Source organism: Scyliorhinus torazame, chromosome 1 (assembly GCF_047496885.1).
Source record: "Scyliorhinus torazame isolate Kashiwa2021f chromosome 1, sScyTor2.1, whole genome shotgun sequence".
NCBI lineage: Eukaryota > Metazoa > Chordata > Chondrichthyes > Carcharhiniformes > Scyliorhinidae > Scyliorhinus > Scyliorhinus torazame.
This window is the reverse complement of record NC_092707.1, coordinates 790,755-805,478: the sequence shown is the minus strand read 5'-3', so window position 1 is coordinate 805,478 and position 14,724 is coordinate 790,755. Positions and strand designations below refer to the sequence as shown.

Genomic DNA, 14,724 nt, shown 5'->3' with positions numbered 1-14,724 from the left:
CGCTGCAGTCCCTGAGGTGTAGGTACACCCACTGTGCTGTTAGGGAGGGAGTTCCAGGATGTTGCCCTGGCGACAGTGAAGGAACGGCCGATATATTTCCCAGTCAGGGTGGTGAGTGACTTGGAGGGGACCCTCCAGGTGGTGGGGTTCCCAGGTATCTGCTGCTCTTGTCCTTCTAGATGGGAGTGGTCGTGGGTTTGGAAGGTGCAGTCTGAGGAACCTTGGTGAGTTACTGCAGTGCATCTTGTAGATGGTACACACGGCTGCCACTGTGCGTCGGTGGTGGAGGGTTTGAAGGGGAGTAATCAAGCGGCTGCTTTGTCCTGGATGGTGTTGAGTTTCTTGAGTGTTGTTGACGGATACAAGCAGTTTTGATCTTATTTGCAGACTTTGGTAGCTGAGGCAATGAAGGAGGCCGGCACTGGGAGGAGACAGCGGACGAGCAAGTAAATGGGTCAGAAGATGCTGGACACGGGGATTGGAGCGTCACGTGACTCCGTTTCACTCTCCGGCAGCACTGACTCTCTCAGTGGTCAATGCACCCGGTGTGGCACAGAGGTCAAAGGGTGAGGGGCACAGCACACCTGAGCAGGTAATAGCAGCAGTGGAGACTAGAGGTGATGTCCATCGGAGGGCGGAGGATAACAGCAGCCAGATCACCACAGAGGCTGAATCCCTGGGATTATTTACAAAGCGGATACACTTGGAGGAGCAAAGGGAAACTGGACAGAGTTCTCTGAGGCTGTGGATGTGTTTGGTCAGAGGTCGCTCCATTGCCATGAATCCCCTCATAACCTCGGTCCCACAAGCACATAATAATAATATAATAATATTATAATAACATGGGAAACTTCACTGGAAGAGTGGCCCGGACCAAACATGATTGTCTGAGGGAGCAGCGAGATGGATAGAGAGGATAGTTGCACTGTTGACCGGCAGAAGCAGACATTACTGGTGGGTATTCTGACCCTCGTACACAGCACCCGAATGCAGCTGGGCCCTGACAACATAACGGGCTACAAAGCGAAGCCGAACAGTATCTCTGGCAGCAGCGCACCCTTCCCCGATGAACTCAATGCATTCTATGCTCGGTTCGAGCAGGTAACCAACAATCCGCTGTCGAGTGCCCCAGCAGCCCATAATTCGCCCATACCCACCATCACAGCTTCCGAAGTCAGATCGGCCTTCCTGAAAGTGAACCCTCGGAAGGCGACGGGCCCAGACGGGATCCCTGGTCGTGCACTCAGAGCCTGCGCGGACCAGCTGGCAGAGGTATTCACGGACATCTTTAACCTGTCCCTACTCCACTCCGAGGTTCCCACCTGCTTCAAGAAGACCACCATCATACCGGTACCAAAGAAGAACCAGGCAACGTGCCTCAATGACTACCGACCAGTGGCCCTGACTTCAGTCGTAATGAAGTGCTTCGAGAGGTTGATCATGAAGCGCATCACCTCCATACTCCCAGAACGCCTTGATCCACTGCAATTCGCATACCGCTGCAACCGGTCCACATCAGACACCAATACCCTGGCCCTACACTCATCCCTAGAGCATCTCGACAACAAGGACTCCTACATCAGACTCCTATTTATTGACTACAGCTCCACCTTCAACACCATAATCCCAGCCAAGCTCATATCAAAGCTCCAAAACCTAGGACTTGGCTCCCCACTCTGCAACTGGATCCTCGATTTTCTGACCAACAGACCACAATCAGTAAGTATGAACAACAACACCTCCTCCACAATAGTCCTCAACACCGGCGCCCCGCAAGGCTGCGTACTTAGCCCCCTACTCTACTCCCTGTACACACATGACTGCGTGGCAAAACTTGGTTCCAACTCCATCTACAAGTTTGCTGACGATACGACCATAGTGGGCCGGATCTCGAATAACGACGAGTCAGAATACAGAAGGGAGATAGAGAACCTAGTGGAGTGGTGTAGCAACAACAATCTCTCCCTCAATGTCAGCAAAACTAAAGAGCGGTCATTGACTTCAGGAAGCAAAGTACTGTCCACACCCCTGTCAGCATCAACGGGGCCGAGGTGGAGATGGTTCGCAGTTTCAAATTACTAGGGGTGCACATCTCCAAAAATCTGTCCTGGTCCACCCACGTCGACGCTACCACCAAGAAAGCACAACAGCGCCTATACTTCCTCAGGAAACTAAGGAATTTCGGCATGTCCACATTGACTCTTACCAACTTTTACAGATGCACCATAGAAAGCATCCTATCGGGCTGCATCACAGCCTGGTATGGCAACTGCTCGGCCCAGGACCGCAAGAAACTTCAGAGAGTCGTGAACACAGCCCAGCCCATCACACGAACCTGCCTCCCATCCATTGACTCCATCTACACCTCCCGCTGCCTGGGGAAAGCGGGCAGCATAATCAAAGATCCCTCCCACCCGGCTTACTCACTCTTCCAACTTCTTCCATCGGGCAGGAGATACAGAAGTCTGAGAACACGCACGAACAGACTCAAAAACAGCTTCTTCCCCGCTGTTACCGTGGGCGGCACGGTAGCACAGTGGTTAGCACAGTTGCTTCACAGCTCCAGGGTTCCAGGTTCGATTCCTGGCTTGGGTCACTGTCTGTGCGGAGTCTGCAAGTTCTCCCCGTGTCTGCGTGAGTTTCCTCCGGGTGCTCTGGTTTCCTCCCACAGTCCAAAGATGTGCAGGTTTGGTGGATTGCTAAATTGCCTTTAGTGTCCAAAAAGATTAGGTGAGGTTACTGGATACATAGATACAGAGGTTACTGGGTTATGGGGATAGGGTGGAGGTGTGGGCTTAAGTGGGGTGCTCTTTCCAAGAGCTGGTGCAGACTCGATGGGCCAAATGGCCTCCTTCTGCACTGTAAATTCTATGATATATGTTACCAGACTCCTAAACGACCCTCTTATGGGCTGATCACATTCACACTACACCCCTGTATGCTTCATCCGATGCCGGTGTTATGTATTTACATTGTGTATCTTGTGTTGCCCCATTATGTATTTTCTTTTATTTTATTTTCTTCCCATGTACTTAATGATCTGTTGAGCTGCTCGCAGAAAAATACTTTTCGCTGTACCTCGGTACACGTGACAATAAACAAATCCAATCCAAAAATGCAGCGGTCCCCTGATGGGACGGCTCCTCCTCAAGGCACCACGTGTCACCTTTCAGCTCCCTGGACTACCGGCCAGAGACTCAGGTGGTGATCTGTGCCTCCATGGCCGAGGGCAGCCCTGCAGTTGGGTGGGGCAGTGTGTGGCTGAGTCCTCATGGGCACAGAATTGCTGAGGTAAGGGGCCACAGGCATCAGAACTTGGAGAAGAGCAAACTGTCTCGACATTGGCAACAGCCGCCAGGGAAAGACCGTGTGGAGGCACGTGTCAAAGAATCACCAATTACAGACCTTTCAGCAAGGGCCACACAGGGGCTTAGTTTTCAGTTCCACCTTCAACCCTCCGCTTAGGGAATCATGAAGATTCCGCCCTGTGTCTGTCACTGAACCGTGTGAGAGATGCTTCATAAATCAAATTCTCTGCAGCTGGATAATGAATTTCTCTAGGTTTCTGGAATGAAAATATAACACGCAATGTGTCTCAGTCTGTGAGCTGTTTCTGACCGATCGAGTTTCCATGTTTCATTTGACTTCAAGTAAGAAGAAAATGATATCAATATATTTTTAGATCTCCCCTGACGATGTCCTCACCTCATCGAACCAAATTAGAGGCAGCAACATAGTCTTCATTTTCCCAGTAATTCTAAAGAAAGAAAGGTCAAAGGTTATTCTGCTGCCTGAGAAATTGTGTAAATATTTCAAAATCTGATCACATGAGCTGATGGACATTTTCCCTTGACTTTGGTTTCAGATGTTTGAACGTTCAAGATGAACTTTCCCACTCCCGGCCAACAGTTCATTAACGAAAGGGATCTGATGCATCATTGGTCATTGAAGAGGAATTATCCCATTTTCAGTGGTATTAACCAGCAGGAATTATCGTTCTGCCGAGTTTTCTGTCAATGTCAAATCATCACTGACTGTAATCACTTCACAATTCCTCATTCACAGATAACAGAACTGGGGGGTTTAGTCGAACTTGGCAGGGGTATGGGAATGAGCAGTTAATATCAGCGACGAAGCCAAGGTGCACAATACCCGGGAAGATAGACGAGCAAATTGATAGGTGGGGTCAGAGTAAGAGAGACAGTAATAAATTCTAAACCAGGGTCACAGTGCGGTGTGATAAATAGGATTGGCTCGTTGCGGGTGCAGATTACATTGTGAAAATTTGTGGTGATATCAGAGACCTGGTTCAAAGGGCAAGACTTGGTGTTAAATATTCCTGCATATTCTTGGAAGGGTAGAGGGTTGGTACTGATTAAGGAGAATGCTGGAGAAAGGAACTCCCAGAGGGGTCAAGTACAGAATCTATTTGGCTTGAACTAATATTCTGAGTGTCGATTACAGGCCACCAATCAGCGGGAAGGATGTCGAGGAAGAAATTTGCAAGGAAATTACAGAAGTGTGCAAGGATTACTGTGTAGTTCGAATGGGGACTTTTAATGATCTGAATATAGACTGGGATAGTAAGAGTGTGAAGGGCAGAGTGGTGCGAGAGTTGCTCGTGTGTGTTCAGGTAAATTTCCTACAGTAGTATGTTTCCAGACCAAAGAGGAATGAGGGATTGCTGGCCCTGGTTCTTGGGAATGGGCTGCACCAAGTAGATCAGGTGTCAGTCGGAGAACATTTAGGGGACAGTGATCTTTGTATCGTGAGGGTCAGGCTGACTATAGAAAAGAACAAAGTACAATCCAGCGTCAGAATAATTAACTCAAAAAATAAACAACTTCAATGGGGTAAGAATGGATCTGGGCTGAATATTTGGAGTCAAAGGTTGACTGGAGAAATTGTAGCTGAACAAAGGATTAGTTCAGACAGTCAGGGTGAAGTCACTCGAACGGGAAAGGTACGGAAAACAAATTCAGAGCTCTCTGGATGACAAAAGAGTTGGAAATTAAGCTGAAGAAGGAAAAGTGCTCATCACAGGTGTCAGATAGAAAATACAGATGAAATCTAAGAGGAATAAAGAAGGTTCAGAGGGAGGTGAAAAAGCTCATTGGAGAAATGAAGAGGGATTTGACCAACACAATCCCAAAGTCTTCTGTAGACACACAAATAGTAAAAGGTGGTAAAAGGAGGAGGGGCCTGTAAGAGAGCTACAGGGATCTGGGAGCAGGGCTGAGGTAGTACATAGATACAGAGACACATAGATACAGAGACACAGAGATACACAGATACACAGATACACAGACACACTGATTCACTGATACACAGATGCACAGATACACACATACAGAGATACAGAGATACGCAGATACGCAGATACACAAATACATTGATACGCAGATACACACATACACACATACAGAGATACGCAGATACGCAGGTACACAGGTACACAGGTACGCAGATACGCAGATACACAGATACACAAATATATAGATACACACATACACAGATACACTGATACACTGATTCACTGATACACAGATACACAGATACACACATACAGAGATACAGAGATACGCAGATACACAGATACACAGATACGCAGATACACAGATACACACATACAGAGGTACACAGGTATGCAGGTACACAGATACACAGATACGCAGGTACGCAGATACGCAGATACGCAGATACACAGATACATAGATAGGCAGATACACGGATACACACATACACACATACACAGATACACACAGACACACATACACACATACACAGATACACACATACACAGATACACAGATACACACATACACACATACAGAGTTACAGAGATACGCAGATAAGCAGATACACAGATACACAGACACGTAGATACACAGATACATAGATACGCAGATACACAGATACACACATACACAGATACACAGATACACAGATACATAGATAGGCAGATACACAGACACACAGATACACAGACACACAGATACACAGACACACAGATACACAGACACACAGATACACAGATATAGAGATACACAGATACACAGATACACAGACACACGGATACACAGGTGCATAGATACGCAGATACACAGATACACACATATAGAGATACACAGATACACAGATACACACATACAGAGATACAGAGATACGCAGATAAGCAGATACACAGATACACAGATACGTAGATACACAGATACATAGATATGCAGATACACAGATACACAGATACACACATACACACATACAGAGATACACAGATACACAGATACATAGATAGGCAGATACGCAGCCACACAGACACACAGATACACAGATACATAGATAGGCAGATACACAGACACACAAATACACAGATACACAGATACATAGATACGCAGATACACAGATACGCAGATACACAGATACACAGATACACACATACAGAGATACAGAGATACGCAGATAAGCAGATAAGCAGATACACAGGTATGTAGATACAGAGATACACAGATACAATGATACACAGATACACAGATACACAGACACACAGATACACAGATACACTGACACACAGACCCACTGACACACAGATACACAGACGCACAGATACACAGACACACAGACACACAGATATACAGACACACAGATACACAGACACACACATACACACATACACACATACAGAGATACACAGATACATAGATAGGCAGATACACAGCCACACAGACACACAGATACACAGATACATAGATAGGCAGATACACAGACACACAGACACACAAATACACAGATACACAGATACATAGATACGCAGATACACAGATACGCAGATACACAGATACACACATACACACATACAGAGATACAGAGATACAGAGATACGCAGATAAGCAGATACGCAGATACACAGATACGTAGATACAGAGATACAAGATACACAGGTACAATGATACACAGATACACAGACACACAGATACACAGATACACTGACACACAGACACACAGATATACAGACGCACAGATACACAGATACACAGATACACAGACACACAGATACACAGACACACAGATACACAGATACATAGAAGATAGGAGCAGGAGGAGGCCTTTTGGCCCTTCGAGCCTGCTCCGCCATTCATCACCATCATGGCTGATCATCCAACTCAATAACCTAATCCTGCTTTCTCCCCATAGCCTTTGATCCCATTCTCCCCAAGTGCGATATCCAGCCGCCTCTTGAATATATTCAAAGTTTTAGCATCAACTACTTCCTGTGGTAATGAATTCCACAGGCTCACCACTCTCTGGGTGAAGAAATGTCTCCTTATATCTGTCCGAAATGGTTTACCCTGAATCCTCAGACTGTGACCCCTGGTTCTGGACACACCCATCATTGGTAACATCTTCCCTGCATCTACCCTGTCTAGTCCCGTTAGAATTTTATAGTATCTGTGAGATCCCCCCTCATTCTTCTGAACTCCAGCGAGAACAATCCCAACCGAGTCAATCTCTCCTCATATGACAGTCCCGCCACCCCTAGAATCAGTCTGGTAAACCTTCGCTGCACTCCCTCGAGAGCAAGAACATCCTTCCTCAGAGAAGGAGACCAAAACTGCACACAATACTCCAGGTGTGGCCTCACCAAGGCCCTGTACAATTGCAGCAACACATCCCTGCTTCTGTACTCGAACCCTCTCGCAATGAAGACCAACATACCATTAGCCTTCTTTACCGCCTGCTGCACCTGCATGCTTACCTTCAGCGAATGATGCACAAGGACACCCAGGTCCCGATGCACACTCCCCTCTCCCAATTTACAACCATTCAGGTAGTAATCTGCCTTCCTGTTTTTGCTTCCAATGTGAATAACCTCACACTTATCCAAATTAAACTGCATCTGCCATTGATTTGCCCACTCGCCCAACCTGTCCAGATCTTGCTGTCGGATCCCTGCATCCTCGTCACAATTCACCCTCCCACCTAATTTGGTATCATCTGCAAACTTTGATATGTTACATTTTGTTCCTTCATCCAAATCATTAATATACATTGTGAATAGCTGGGGTCCCAGCACCAATCCCTGTGGTACCCCACTGGTTACTGCTGCCAATTTGAAAAGGACCCATTAATCCCTACTCTTTGTTCCCTCTCTGCCAACCAGTTTTCTATCCACCTCAAACATTTCCCCCAATACCATGCGCTTTAATTTTGCACAAAAGTCTCTCATGCGGGACTTTGTCAAACACCTTCTAAAAGTTCAAATATACCACATCGACTGTCTCCCCCTTGTCAACTGTACTGGTTACCTCTTCAAAGAATTCCAACAGATTTGTCAAGCATGATTTTCCCTTCATAAATCCATGCTGACTCTGACAGATCCTGCCACTGCTTTCTAAATGTTCCGCTCTAAAGTCCTTGATAATGGATTCAAGCATTTTCCCCACTACCGATGTTTGGCTTACTGGTCTATAATTCCCTGCGTTCTCTCTACCTCCCTTTTTGAATATCGGAGTGACGTGAGCTACCCTCCAATCTGCAGGGACAGTTCCAGAGTCTATAGAATCCCGGAAGATGATCACCAATGCGTCCACTATTTCCAGAACCACCTCCTTAAGCTCTCTGGGATGCAGATTCTCAGGTCGTAGGGATTTATCCGCCTTCAATCCCATCAATTTTCCCAGCACCATTTCTCTATTAATGTTGATCTCCCTCAGTTCTTCCCTCTCACTAAACCTTTCATTCTCCAACATTTCTGGTATCTGGGGCGGGATTCTCCGTAATCGGCGCGATGTCCGCCGACCGGCGCCAAAAACGGCGCGAATCAGTCCGGCATCGCGCCGCCCCAAAGGTGCGGAAGTCTCCGCACCTTGAGGGGCCGAGCCCTCGCCTTGAGGGGCTAGGCCCGCGCCGGACTGATTTCCGCACCGCCAGCTGGCGCGGAAATGACTTTGCCGGGCGGCGCATACACGGGAGCGTCAGCGGCCGCTCACGGCATCCCCGCGCATGCGCAGTGGAGGGAGTCTCTTCCGCCTCCGCCAGAGTGGAGACCATGGCGAAGGCGGAAGGAAAAGAGTGCCCCCACGGCACAGGCCCGCCCGTGGATCGGTGGGCCCCGATCACGGGCCAGGCCACCGTGGGGGCACCCCCCCCGGGGCCAGATCGCCCCGCGCCCCCCCCCAGGACCCCGGAGCTCGCCCGCGCCGTCTTGTCCCGCCGTCCCAAAGGTGGTTCAATCCACGCCGGCTGCGTGGGTTGACAGCGGCGGGACTGCGGCCCATCGCGGACCGGAGAATCGCCGGGGGATTCCCGCCGACCGGCGCGGCGCGATTCCTGCCGAATCTCCGGTGGCGGAGAATTCGCGACACGTCGGGGGCAGGGGGCGAAATTCTCCATCCCGCCCCGCCACATTTCTGCCCCGACCGGCCGGCGGGAGTCTCCGTTACACCGGCCGGTCAATGGGGTTTCCCATTGTGGGGCAGCCCCACGCCGTCGGGAAACCCCCGGGCGCCGGCAAAACGGAGACTCCCGCCGGCGGAGAATGACGCCCAGGATTCACGCCGGCCCCCGGCGATTCTCCGACCCAGTGTGATTTGTGTCCTCATTTGTGAAGGCAGAACCAAAGTATGTATTCAATTGAAAACTTTGCAGCTGTCTTTACCAAGGAGGTAGATGCTGCCCAGGACATGGTACAGAGGAGGGAATTCTGTACTTGGAAGGGGTGGAAATTGATCAGGAGGAAGTGTTGCATCGGTTATCTGGACCTGAAGTTGACAAAGCACCAGGAGCGGAGGAGATACATCCAAGAATATTGAGGGAAGTGAGAAAAGATATTGCGGGCGAGCTGCCCGCAAGCTTCCCACCTTCCTCACAAAGAGGGTGCGGATAACCGCAGAAACTATGGGACAGTGAGTTTCACTCAGGTGGGGGGGGGGGGGGGGGGGAACTACCAGAAACTATCATTTGGAACAGAATTAGCAGTCACCTGGAGAAATGTGAGCTGATTAGGAAGAGCCAGCATGAATTTCTAAAGAGGAAATCATGTTCAACTAACTTCCTGGAGTTTTTGGTGGAGGTAACAGAAAGGGTCGATGAGGGTAATGGTGCAGATGTGGTGTACCTGGACTTTCCAAGGGCATTCGAAATGGTGACACACAGCAGACTTGTGAGAAAGTTACAGCTCATGGAATAAAAGGGACAGTAACAAAGGCTACAAAACTGGCTGAATAATAGGAAGCAGAGAGGAATGGCCATTGGTTATTTTTCTGGCTGGAGGAAGATTGGTAATGGTGTTCCCCAGGGGTCGGTATTGGGACGCTTGCATTTCATGAAATATATTCATTATCGAGATCTCAGTGACCAGGAGGCAGTTTTAATGTTTGCAGATGACACAAAACTTGCTGCGAGTGCTGGATGGTTTTGTCCCACTGAGACGAGGAAGGAATGGTAAGGTGAAGGAGCCTCGGATGACAAGAGAAGTGGAGCTTCTAGTCAAGAGGAAGAAGGAAGCTTACGTAAGGTTGAGGAAGCAAGGATCTGACTCGGCTCTCGAGGGTTACGAGGTAGCCAGGAAGGAACACAAAAATGGACTGAGGAGAGCTAGAAGGGGGCATGAAAAAGCCCTGGCAGGAAGGATTAGGGAAAACCCCAAGGTGTTCCACACTTATGTGAGAAATAAGAAGATGATCAGAGTGAGAGTAAGGCCGATCAGGGATAGTGGAGGGAACTTGTGCCTAGAGTCTGAGGAGATGGGGGAGTCCCTAAATGAATATTTTGCTTCAGTATTCACTAGAGAGAGGGACCTTGCTGCTCATGAGAACAGTGTGAACCAGGTTAATAGACTCAAACTGGTTGATATTAAGAAGGAGGATGTGCTGGAAATTTTGAAAAGCATCAGGATAGATGAGTCCCCTGGGCCTGACGGGATTTACCCAAGGTTACTACGGGAAGCGAGGGAGGAGATTGCTGCGCCGTTGGCGATGATCTTTGCGTCCTCACCCTCCACTGGAGTAGTACCGGATAATTGGAGGGAGGCGAATGTTGTTCCCCTTTTCAAGAAAAGGAATAGGGAAATCCCTGGGAATTACAGACCCATCAGTCTTACGTCTGTGGTGAGCAAAATAATGGAAAGGATTGTGAGAGAGAGGATTTAGGATTATTTAGAAATGAAATGAAAATTGCTATTGTCACAAGTAGGCTTCAAATTAAGTTACTGTGAAAAGCCCCTAGTCGTCACATTCCGGTGCCTGTTCGGGGAGGCTGGTACAGGAATTGAACCGTGCTGCTGGCCTGCCTTGGTCTGCGTTCAAAGCCAGCGATTTAGCCCCGTGCTAAACCAGCCCCATAGTTTGATTAAAGATAGTCAGCATGGCTTTGTGAGGGGCAGGTCATGCCTCACAAGCCTCATTGAAGTTTTTGAGGATGTGACGAGACACATTGATGAAGGTCGTGCAGTTGATGTGGTATATATGGACTTTAGTAAGGCATTTGATAAGGTTCCCCATGGTAGGCTCATTCAGAAAGTTAGAGGGCATGGGATACAGGGGAATTTGGCTGTCTGGATACAGAATTGGCTGACCGAAAGAAGACAGCAAGTGGTAGTGGATGGAAAGTATTCCGCCTGGAGGTCGGTGACCAGTGGTGTCCCGCAGGGATCTGTTCTGGGACCTCTGCTCTTTGTGGTTTTTATAAATGACGGATGAGGAAGTGGAAGGGTGGGTTAGTAAGTTTGCCGATGACATGAAGGTTGGTGGAGCTGTAGATAGAGTTGAGGGCTGTTGCAGGTTACAACAGGATATTGAAAGGATGCAGAGCTGGGCTGAGAAGTGGCAGATGGAGTTCAACATAGATAAATGTGAAGTGATTCATTTTGGAAGTTCGAATTTGAATGCTGAATACAGGGTTAAAGGCAGGATTCTTGGAAGTGTGGAGGAACAGAGGGATCTTGGGGTCCACGTACATAGATCCCTCAAAGTTGCCACGCAGGTTGATAGGGTTGTTAAGAAGGCGTGTGGTGTGTTGGCTTTCATTAACAGGGGGATTGAGGACTCCCGGTGGCGGCTATGAAGGAGTAAAGTCGCACATTTGGCGGCTCCCGCTCGGGTCGGACTTTTGGACCTTTTCCCTGATTTTCTACCAGACTTGAATTGTAAAACTGAAGACAGAGGCAATTGTGTACTGAATTCCCACTTCGGTGCACGGAGAGGAGGACTAGAAGTGCTCGTAAAGGCAGAAACAGAAGGACAGAGAAGGCTTGGGCTGAAGCTGCAGCAGGAGACAGCATGGCGGAGGACCGGACCTCTGGGTTGTCGACCCAGCGGTCAGCGGAGCAGCTGATGCAAGTTATTCAGGAAGGCTTCGCTTTTTAAAAAAAAAATATTTATTCAAATTTTTCCAACAAATTTTTTTAACAAACAAACCCCCCCCCCCCCCACCCCCCCCACCCCCCACCCCCCACCCCCCCCCCACCCCCCCCACCCCCCACCCCCCCCATAACAAAAAGATGAAAGAACACAAACCCCACAATCAAAAATAATAAACTACTTATACATTGGGTTTCTCCCGCATATATTAACCCCCCCCCCCATATGACATTCAAAAGTACCCTTGGGGAACCCCCCCCCCCACCCGCCCAAATAACCCCCCGACAGAGCCCCCCCCCCCCCAGGTTGCTGCTGCCGACCTCCTCCTAACGCTCCGCAAGATAGTCTAGGAACGGTTGCCACCGCCTGAGGAACCCCTGCACAGACCCTCTCAAGGCGAACTTTATCCTCTCCAGCTTGATGAACGCTGCCATGTCATTAATCCAGGCTTCCACACTGGGGGGCTTCGCGTCCTTCCATAATAGCAAGATCCTCCGCCGGGCTACCAGGGACGCAAAGGCCAGGATACCGGCCTCTTTCGCCTCCTGCACTCCCGGCTCGTCCATTACCCCAAATAGTGCCAACCCCCAACTCGGCTTGACCCGGGCTTTCACCACCTTGGACATAGTCCTCGCGAAACCCCTCCAAAACCCATCCAGTGTCGGGCACGACCAGAACATGTGGACATGATTCGCCGGGCTTCCCGAGCACCTCCCACATCTAAACTCCATCACAAAGAACTTACTCAACCTTGCCCCTGTCATATGCGCTCTGTGAATAACCTTAAATTGTATTAAGCTGAGCCTGGCGCAAGAGGAAGAGGAGTTAACCCGACTCAGGGCATCAGCCCACAGACCCTCATCTATCTCCTCCCCAAGCTCCTCCTCCCACTTGCCCTTTAGCTCCTCCACCGAAACCTCCTCCTCTACTTTCATCTCTTGATAGATCACCGAAACCTTGCCTTCTCCGACCCATACACCCGAAATGACCCTGTCCTGAATCCTCTGCGCCAGGAGCAACGGGAATTCCCTCACCTGCCGTCTCACAGACGCCCTCACTTGCATATACCTGAACGCATTTCCCGGGGGTATCCCAAACTTCTCCTCCAGTGCCCTTAGGCTCACAAATGTCCCATCTATAAACAGGTCCCCCATCCTTCTGATCGCTGCCCGATGCCAGCTCCGAAACCCCCCATCCATCCTTCCCGGGACGAACCGATGGTTCTCCCGAATCGGGGACCAAACCGAGGCTCCCACCTCGCCCCTGTGTCGTCTCCACTGCCCCCAGATCTTCAGCGTTGCCGCTACCACGGGACCCGTGGTGTACCTTGTCGGCGAGAGCGGCAGCGGTGCCGTCACCAGCGCCCTCAGGCTCGTGCCCCTGCAGGACGCCATCTCCAACCTCTTCCATGCCGTCCCCTCTCCCTCGATTACCCACTTACGGATCATCACCACATTGGCAGCCCAATAATAGCCGCACAGATTCGGCAGCGCCAGCCCCCCCCCTGTCCCTACCCCGCTCCAGAAACACCCTCTTTACCCTCGGGGTCTTATTTGCCCACACAAAACCCATGATGCTCCTGCTTACCCATTTGAAAAAGGCCTTGGGAATCATAATGGGAAGGCACTGGAACACAAAGAGAAACCTTGGGAGGACCAACATTTTAACCGACTGCACCCTGCCCGCTAGCGAGAGTGGCAGCACATCCCATCTTTTGAAATCCTCCTCCATCTGCTCCACCAACCGGCGTCAAATTGTGCTTGTGCAGGGCCCCCCAACTCCCAGCCACCTGGATCCCCAAGTACCGAACGTTCCTTTCCGCCCTCTTCAACGGCAGGTTGTCTATCCCCCTTCCCTGGTCCCCTGGATGCACCACAAAGAGCTCACATTTCCCGACGTTAAGCTTATAGCCCGAGAAGTCCCCAAACTCCCTTCGGATCCGCATGACATCCACCATCCCCTCCACTGGATCTGCCACATACAGCAACAGGTCGTCCGCATACAGCGACACCCGATGTTCCTCTCCCCCTCGGACCAACCCCCTCCATTTCCTGGACTCCCTTGGAGCATAGTGTTCAATTCTGGTCGCCACACTACCAGAAGGATGTGGAGGCTTTAGAGAGGGTGCAGAAGAGATTTGCCAGAATGTTGCCTGGTATGGAGGGCATAAGCTATGAGGAGCGATGGAATAAACTCGGTTTGTTCTCACTGGAACGAAGGAGGTTGAGGGGAGAACATAAGAACATAAGAACTAGGAGCAGGAGTAGGCCATCTGGCCCCTCGAGCCTGCTCCACCATTCAATGAGATCATGGCTGATCTTTTGTGGACTCAGCTCCACTTTCCGGCCCGAACACCATAACCCTTAAT

The 14,724-nt window shown here is 49.7% G+C and overlaps 1 protein-coding gene across 3 annotated transcripts in view; it reads right to left on the bottom strand.

The window, feature by feature from the left end:
- Positions 1-14,724, bottom strand: part of scarb1 (scavenger receptor class B, member 1) — a 505,970-nt gene that overhangs the window by 35,389 nt on the left and 455,857 nt on the right. For all 3 annotated transcript variants that reach the window (XM_072509698.1, XM_072509773.1, XM_072510169.1), the window contains one exon: positions 3,706-3,757. In XM_072509698.1, coding sequence (XP_072365799.1) covers positions 3,706-3,757 — 52 coding nt within the window. The remainder of the gene's footprint in view (positions 1-3,705; positions 3,758-14,724) is intronic.